The sequence below is a fragment of the Argiope bruennichi genome, chromosome 6, assembly GCF_947563725.1.
Source record: "Argiope bruennichi chromosome 6, qqArgBrue1.1, whole genome shotgun sequence".
In the NCBI taxonomy this organism is placed as follows: domain Eukaryota; kingdom Metazoa; phylum Arthropoda; class Arachnida; order Araneae; family Araneidae; genus Argiope; species Argiope bruennichi.
Window position 1 is genome coordinate 133,468,099 of NC_079156.1, and position 9,792 is coordinate 133,477,890.

A 9,792-nucleotide genomic window follows, 5' to 3' on the forward strand; every position below is an offset into this window, starting at 1 on the left:
ATATTTGTCGGGAACCAGGCCTTAACTGTAACCAGTTTTAACTGTAAAGAACTTTCCCTTCTCACCACCAGGGGTTGTTGAGTTCCTCTCGTTTTGGCGGCAACCAACGAACGCGTTTTATACTCTTCTAACTTGTAAATGTATTCTTAATCATGTAACATATAATCAAGTAACTATTAAAATAATCTTCTTAAAGATAAGCTCCCCGTGTTAATGAGTCATAGTCACTGAACCTGCCACTAATTAGAAATTTGAGATTTTCAGCTGCAGACGGAGACAACAACACCAGTATGTTATCAAAAGAGATTCCAACCAACAAAACAGAGGTAAGCGATTTTACTTACCTATGATTTAGAGATTGTTCGTGTTGGAATATTATTTGGCATCCCTGTCGGCATAATTGGTATGGTTTATACCAATTTAGAGCTGAAAAATATATATTAGAATTTTGAACTGATTTATTATTATTATTGAATTTATATATTATTGAATCTTACTGAATATAAATTTCGAACTGTTCAATTCTAAAAATGGATGATAAAAGTGGCAGGTTAAGAAAGAAACGGGGAGTATTGAGAACATCTGTTATCAAAATTTGTAAAACTATTGAAACAGAACTAACGAAAACAGATGTAAATGTCGATATGTTAGAAGAAATGTTAGAGCATCTTGCTGTTGAGTCAAGTGAATTAAAGAATCTAGATTCACAAATTGAAGAATTCGTTTCCGAGGACAAATTAGAAAAAGAAGTAAAAGAAGTATCGGAATACACCCAAAAAAGTATAACTTGGAAATTTAAGAGACCAAAAAAATAAGCGAACGAACAAAAAATGTTGATTCTTTGAATGTTCCAAGTTCCTGTTATAAAGAATCATGGAACATTAAATTGCCAAAACTTGCGATATCTAAATTCTACGGGCAATCAAGTTTACAGCTTTCATTTTGGAACTCCTTTAAATCAGCCATACATGAAAATGATTCATTAAGTGAAGTCAGTAAATTTAATTACTTAAAAGCACACCTAGGTGGCTCTGCCCTTAGTACCATAGAAGGATTTGCGTTAACACCAGAAAATTACGAAATCGCCATAAAATTACTTAAAGAACGCTTCGGAAGATCAGATGTTCTCATTAATACCCATTTGAATAATTTATAATTTACTGCGTATCTGCCCATTAAAGAACTCGGATGATATTGTATCATTCAGAAAAATGTTTGATAATATACAGACAGAAATCCGATCTCTTGAATCTCTTAATGTTTTGAAAGAAACCTACGAAAACCTACTTTGCCCAATCCTGTTAAAATGCCTCCCCCCCGATCTCGTTTTAGAATATAATAAAAATATGAAATCGGATAAATATGAAATAGATGAATTGCTCGACTTTCTGTCTCTTCATCTGAAAGCAATAGAACGATCGTTAATGTATGCTTCACCCGTGATTTCGAAAAAAGAAAGGTATTCATTTCCCCCGTTGCTTTATGACTCATCGAGCGGAAAAATAAATAATCCTAGATGTTCCACTGCAAAGAGATTTAGCAGTTCAGAATTGATTAGTTCTGAAGTAAAAATAAAAACACTGGAATGCTTATTCTGCAATAAATTTCATGATGTTGTTGATTGTGAATACGTACGTACTTTAAGTTTGGAAGAATGGAAACGTATACTGTCTAAAAAAGCTGCGTGTTTTATTTGTGCAAAGCAATTTCATGTTGCTAAATTTTGTAGGTCAAAAATAGTTTGTACTCTCTGCGGTAAAAAAAAACATTTATCCATATTATGCAATCAAGATAATTCTGTTCCGAAAAATAATACTCATTTGAATGAAAGTAAGGATGAGAATAATCTTTTAAATGAAAATTTCGCGTTGGCGAATAATTTATGTTCCAGGGAGGTTTATCTGCAGACTTTAATTGTTAGCGTCTAAAATAATGATTTAAAACACTATGTTAGATCGATTATTGACCTCGGGAGCCAGCGGTCGTATGTCAGCAAATACGTAGCGGATATAATGAAATTGAAGTGTCTTGGGGAACAAACGGTGACTCATGGACTTTTCGGAGGACTGAAAAGGCGGGAAAACCACAAGATGTATTCCATTAAATTGCGTAATACAGAAAATAATTTATGTTGTAATGTAGAAGTAATGGATCAGAATAAAATTTGCACTTCTCTTCCCAAATTAGATCCTAAAAATATCGAAGAAGTAAAACAATTGGGTATATTTGTTAGTGATATTTGCTTAGATGAAAATCTTTGTTTGTATGAAAACGATCCCAAGGAGATTCACATATTATTAGGGGTAGATACAGCAGCCAGATTATTTACACGAGAAATTAAAAAAACTTTCGCCTGATCTAATTGCGATGAACACCAAGTTAGGGTGGACAGTTAATGGAAGATCAGGAATTAATAAAAATGATAGTTCCAGCACGCTCATGTCGCTACTTGTCAACGACGTAAATATATCCGATCTTTGGAGGCTTGATACATTGAATATCAATGACCCTGCGGAAACTCAAAGTAGAAAAGAACTAGAACAAGCGGCTAAGGAACGTTTTGAACGCAGTGTAACACGAGATAACGAGGGGCGCTACATTGTCAGTCTACCGTGGATACAAGATCATCCACCTCTTCCTGATGCAGAAAGATAGCTGAACGAAGACTTAACAGTTGTATTAAAGCCTTAGAACGTGCCGAAAAGCTGACCGATTATGATGTTGTTTTTCAGGATTGGCAGAGTGAGGGTATTATTGAAGAAGTTGATCCTATACAAGAAATCAAAGAAGGACAGCATTTCTTACCTCACCATCCTGTCTTCAAGGAGAATTCGACAACCAAAGTTCGACCCGTTTTTGATGGTTCAGCTAAAGAAAAGAATACACCTTCTATTAATGACTGCCTCGAAAAGGGACCAAATCTTATAGAACTCATTCCATCTCTCATAAATCGCTTTCGTGTTGGAAAATATGGAGTGATATCTGACATCAAGAAGACCTTTCTGCAAATTGGATTACAAGAACGAGATAGACCATATCTCAGATTTTTATGGAAGGATAGAAGAAAAGACGGAAATATCAAGATCATGCAGCACAAAAGAGTTGTGTTCGGAATCTCCTCCAGTCCTTTCCTTCTAGGAGCTACATTAGAACTTCATTTAAAAAACGCCCCAGATCATCTCAAGGAAACAGCCCAGCAACTTATGAGGTCCTTCTACGTTGATAATTGTGTTTTCAGCGTCAACAGAAAAGAAGAACTCGCTAGATTTATTTCGGAATCGCAAGCACTATTATCTACTGCCAAGTTTTAACTTCGAGGGTGGGAGCATTCTCCTACTGAAGACACAACTGAAGAAAGGCAAGAAGACCGAAAGGTTCCAGTTCTTGGGCTTCTGTGGAATTTACCCAAGGACACTATATCTCTAAATTTAAAAAGTTTGATGAAAGAAGATAAAGGACCTATTACAAAAAGAAAAGTCCTGTCAACCGTTCATCGAATCTTTGATCCGATAGGATTTTCTTGTCCAGTGACTCTAGAGCCCAAATCTTTGTTGCAGGAATGCTGGAAATTGGGGCTGTCCTGGGATGCTGAACTCCCTCTGCTGATAACTGAAAGATTCGAACGCTGGAAGATGAAGTTACCGAAATTGAATGATCTTGAAATACCAAGATGTGTACGTGAGGACTTTGCAGAAGATTCCAGATTTTCCATCCATGTTTTTTGTGACGCAAGTCAGAGTGCCTACGCTACATGTATCTTCTTGAGAGCTGAATCTGCTGATAGCACGTCGTGCCAGTTAATACAAGCTAGAAATGGAGTTGCTCCTTTGAAAAAGATCTCTATTCCACGCCTAGAACTTTTGTCCTGTACTATTGGAGCTAGATTGGCAAAAGCAACCATATCCGAACTTGGACTTGAGAACATACCAATCTTGTACTGGTCTGACTCTATGAATGCTTTGTATTGGATCAAAAGAAATGAGAATAGGGCCACGTTCGTTTACAACAGGGTACTGGAAATCCGTAAACTCGCTAATCCTGAAGACTGGAGGCACATAAGTGGAACATTAAACCCAGTTGACCTTCCATCACGAGGTTCCAATGCAGTGGAACTTGTGAAATCTCTTTGGTGGAAGGGTCCAAATTGGCTGAGAATGCCTATAGAAGATTGGCCTGTTTCGGAAACTATGCCAGATTTGGACGTTGTAAACTCCGAAAAAAGAAAATCTATTGTCTCTGTCACTAACACCAAGACAGAGCAATTAGTGTACTTTTCTATGGTATCTTCTTTCCAAAAAATGACCAGAATCACGGCTTGGATTTTTCGTTTTTATAAAAATGCTAAAACCCAGAAAAAAGAAAGAAAATGCGGTACTCTAGATTTTGAAGAAGTAGAGGCTGCAGAAAAGGCCATTTTAAACAAGTTCAAAGTCAATGTTTTTTGGAGAACGAAAAACTGAACTTACAGACATTCCTGGATTCAGATGGTTTATTAAGAGTAAAGACCAAAATTTCTCAAAGAAGTGATCTACCGACATTTATATTTCCAATTTTGCTGCCTTCAAAGCATGATGTTATTGGAAAACTTATTTTTGAAAAGCATGTTGAACTTAGTCATGCTGGGATACAGATTTTGATGTCGAGTTTAAGAGAGAATTATTGGATCTTAAAAAGCAGAAAGACAATAGGTCAAGTAATAAGGACTTGTGTAATATGCCAACGTTTTTCATCTTGGCCATTAGAAGTAGCAAGTGCTATACTACCCGAAGATCGTGTCAGAGATGCTTATGTTTTTGAAGTAGTAGGAGTTGACTTGTGCGGACCACTCTATTTGAAAAACAAAAGCAAATGTTGGGCTGTACTTTTTACATGCGCAGTTTATCGCGCAGTCCACATAGAACTGGTAACTAGTTTATCAACAGATAGTTTTATTCTAGCTCTACGAAGGTTTATTTCTAGAAGAGGAAGACCAGCTACAATTTATTCAGATAATGGAACTTAGTGGGTACTTCTAATGAGATGAAATCTGTTGATTGGATGGAAATACAAGAATATGCCTTAGTAAAGAAAATCCTATGGAAATTCAGCCCCCCATCAGCCCCATGGTGGGGCGGAATTTGGGAAAGGCTTATAGGTATGTTGAAATCTATTTTAAGAAAAATTCTTGGAAAGGCCTCCTTACAGTTTGAAGAATTGTACACTGTACTATGTGATGCTGAGGACATTATAAATTCAAGACCTTTGACATACTTAAGTGAAGACAATGAGGACCTTGTAGCATTAACACCTGCTATGTTTTTGCAAGATGTAAAAGAAATAGGAGTTCCATATATAGATCAAATAGATACTAAGAGAATGAATAAAAGATTCTTTTACAGGCAAAAATTATGTCAAGATCTCAGAAAGCGTTTCAGAATCGAATATCTTGGACATCTTAGAGAATTTTCAAAGATTCGTAATGAATCTAAAATTAAAGAAGGAGACATTGTTCTCATCGGTGATAGTAACGTCAAGCGAATAAATTGGACTTTGGGAAGAGTCATCAAATTATATCTTGGAAAAGACAAGAAAGTTCGTCTCGTGGAAGTCCATACCGAATCTGGGTCTTTCCTACGTCCAATCCAGAGACTTTTTCCTCTTGAGATCAGCCAAAGTGAAAAATTTGCTATCCCATGTCTCCCAAAGAGTGATTCTCCATCCACAACGATAATTCCTGATGGTACACCTATCTCTAGTGACTCTCATGCTGTTCCAGATGTGAGACAACCAAGAAGATCCCGTTATGGCCGGCTTTTAAAGCCCAATGTTCTCCTGGACTCAGTGGTTTGAGTTTCGAAAGTCCTTTACGAAACTCAAGGTGGGAGTGTAGGGAACCAGGCCTTAACTGCAACCAGTTTTAACTGTAAAAAACTTTCCCTTCTCACCACCAGGGGTTGTTGACTTCCTCTCGTTTTGGCGGCAACCAATGAACGCGTTTTATACTCTTCTAACTTGTAAATATATTCTTAATCATGTAACATATAATCAAGTAACTATTAAAATAATCTTCTTAAAGATAAGCTCCCCGTGTTAATGAGTCATAGTCACTGAACCTGCCACTAATTAGAAATTTGAGATTTTCAGCTGCAGATGGAGACAACATCACCAGTATGTTATCAAAAGAGATTCCAACCAACAAAACAGAGGTAAGCGATTTTACTTGCCTATGATTTAGAGATTGTTCGTGTTGGAATAATATTTTTTATCATATAATAAATTTAACAGGCTCTCTTCATAATAATATAATTGCGTATGCTCATTCGTTTCACTCTTATTTAAATAATAAAATTTATTTACTAGTTCTGATACATTGGAGCAAGATCGTATTATCTATTTTGTTTAATTTCATGAGAGGAAATATGATCCATTTCTTTTATCAAGACATTTTATCGAAAATATTTGTTCTTTTGAAAATTTACAATATTAAGACTAATATCATACAAAAATATGACGAAACGTTTGGCAGAATCATAAATCGTTCAAAATATTACTAAACGCTTTGTTTGCTTTGCAATCTGACTTCACAGTGTAGAATAGCAAATATGGTGTGTTTCGCTCAGTTTTAAAATTGATTCGAATTTTCAATACAGACAGTTTTGAAAAAATTAGTTGAGAATTGAATTAAAATTATTTAACGAAACTCGTAATTAATTGGTATTGAACTGCTTTTGATTCCCATAAGACAGTATGGTTTCTGAAGAGGACAAAAAATATCATGCAAATATAGCACATACAATAACAATGAAATGTCAGTTGAGACAACCCTATTAATACTTACCTTTAATGCAAGCAGCACAATGTATTATCATTTGTGCTTTCTATACAATTTTCCCCACGTCAGCATATTACATGGACATATACAGTTGTGTCAGGGCCTTTTGTTCGGAAAAGATAACAAAAGCTTTGGATATTTACCAATTCAATCGCATGAAAATTCCATCATTTCGTTTTCAAACAGACAATTATTTGGTGACAATTGGCTGCTTGAAACTTGTAAAATCTGAATGAGAACTCGATTTTGCGTTCAGCAGACAATTCTTCTTTTGATTCCGATGGAGTTCCAAAACATTCCTAAATTTGCATTTAAAAATCTAGTCATGTTTCGTAATTTTCTGTATCATTGATTTTGTCAAATACACTTATTTTCTGAACTAGTTAATGAAGGTTCATAAAAAATGTTTTTTGATTATAGAGTTTGTTGAAGGAGTTATAGAAAACTTTATTAAAAATTATAAATCAAGACACACTCTATAGTATTTACACCGACAATAGATTTAAAGAATTCTGATATTTCTAAAACGAAAATCTGCTCATTAATAATAATCATCTCCTAATTAATATCATTAATTCTTTATAAGACATTATGTTTTTAACTAAATATGATATTACTAAATTATCATCGGTTGTTCCAGGTTACACAGTGACCTAAAAATGACTAAAACGCCCATTCTTTTTTTTTTCCAGTTTTCGATGGCTCATACAGTCATAACGCTTGAATTGAAATTTTAAGATATTAAGTTATGTGAAGTTTTCTAAGTGTTGTTAATCTCGAGAGGATTGGGTTAGCTCCGTTTTCATTTTGAAATAAGTTATCATTTAAAAATGAATTTATTAAAAATATTTCTGATTGAATCAACTCTTTAGGTGAAATGGGTATTATTTTTTAATGCTTAAATTGCTTAGTTTTAGGTAATTCTGCATTACTGTTTCTGGATTCTGCTTAGGAAATTTATTTCTATTCAACTAATATCCATAACTTGTCGAAACTTCTTTAAGACCAATATTAGTTTTTACATATATATTTAGTTTACTTAAACGCTTTGGAGCTAAGTGCTTTGTTGTTTCTCATTTATTCTTCTGTTTTTAAAATACATGATATGGAAGACTACTGCTATTAAAATTTAAATACAAATAACGTATAGCAATAGCAACCGATTCTATTACAAATTTATAGGTAAGTCGAGTACTGACGTCTATAAGTAGAGCTTATTAAAAACAAACTGCATATCAAATGGAAAATTAGTGGCGTTTTATTGAATTCTTAAATATTTTAATGACATTTTTTCATGGCTACAACATTAAAGCAGTTAAATGATTAAAATGCAGAAAGTTGCATTCCTCCATTTTGTTTTTGCCTTTGTCTAGTCGAATAAAGCGCATAAAATTTGAAGATTATCTATAATGCTTAATAAAGGCATTTCATTAAAAAAATGAAAAATGAAAAGTAAAAAAAATTGATCATTTCTATTTATTGATCAAACTTTATTCTGTCAAACGTCTCTTTTGTTTGTAATATTTGTATTATTATAAATACAGAAAGTAATAGAAATGAGTTAGGTACAGAAATTGTGGCATAACAAAAATGCCCAACTTCCGAAATAAAATCTTATTCTAAAACTTCTATAACTACTGCATGAATAGATTCGCAGTAAAATTATTTTGTCTCTCCGGTGTAACTCTGAAACTTCAGAGAACGTACTGTCTGAGTACTTATTAACTTGACAAACATTTTTGTAACTTATCTAGTTTCTTGGATGTGTCTACTTCCTTTCTCTTGATGAGTTTTTTTGGGGGGTTTTGAATTATCATTTTCACATACGCACAAACCGATATACTTTCAGAATATCATGTAGGATTTGTAAAGCGAAAGTCTCCAGGATGAAATTGTGACAATCATGATGATTTCTCTTTGAACATACCTAACAGGAAAAGGAAAATACCTGAAAAATGTTTCAAATGCAACAATTAATTTAACTTAAAAATGTTGGTTAAGTAGTAAAAGATTTGATGTCAATCTCATAGAAAAAAATGGTATCTAAAGCCTTAGAACTAATTTCCTTTTAAGTAATGCCATTTGGGAATCCCAAATGTAACGTATGCATAAAAGGCTTTCAATAAAATGTAAGCAAAAAGCTATAAGTACAAAAGTTAAGCATTTTAGCATATTGGTTTTATGATAATGAAGAATAAAAGCATTTTCATGTGCGAATTTACTTCTTTTGAAATTATTTAAAAAACTTTGTAATAAACGAAAAAGAATTGAATTCTTAATTCATTTATTTTTGAAGAAACGTTATAGTTTGCCTAAGAGCATCTTAAAATACTTTTAAAAATTATCCAAAGAAAAAGGAAAAAAAGCATCTATTATTAAATGATAAATAAATTTGAAATAAAAGATTTTTAGGGAATATATTCCCCGCTTAAAGTTCAAAACTAATAAGTTTTGAACAGTTTTTGAACAGTTTTACAGTGTAAATTTTTGATACTCGTTTTTTAAAAAATATCTTTTTATTTCATCATTTTGATAATGATTTTGCGTTAAAATTCCATCTTTAAAGTACTTTGCTAATTGGAATAGACTTGTCTTAGATAAAGATATAATTTCTCAAGAATGGAATACATAAAATGGAATACTTGGCTGACGTTGTCTCCGTAATTGGTTTGTTGGGTTTTTGTCAGGATAACATATATTCGTCTATCGTCGTTTAATGTCAGAAAAAAGAAATTGTTTTTGTGACGTCACTCAAATATTATTTTTATGCACGTGCATGTTTTGTTCGACATTAATCTAAATCACTAATCATTTTTTTATTTGAGTTTATTTTTCTATTATATTTATTTAGATTTGGTTTGCATAATCCAAAATTTCTGTAATAGAATAAATACAAAATTTCTGTTAGGTCTGGAGAAATTTGACAAAAATATCTTATTGAGGATTTTTAATGCAAAAATGTAAGCATACGGCATATTTTA

At 33.2% G+C, this 9,792-nt stretch overlaps 1 protein-coding gene across 1 annotated transcript; it reads left to right on the forward strand.

The window, feature by feature from the left end:
* The first annotated feature begins 2,367 nt into the window (after window positions 1–2,367).
* LOC129972072 (uncharacterized) lies at window positions 2,368–3,311 on the forward strand. The gene is made up of 2 exons (XM_056086053.1): window positions 2,368–2,601; window positions 2,733–3,311. Exons 1-2 carry the CDS (start codon window positions 2,368–2,370, stop codon window positions 3,309–3,311), a joined length of 813 nt encoding a protein of 270 aa, XP_055942028.1.
* The last annotated feature ends 6,481 nt before the right edge of the window (window positions 3,312–9,792 follow it).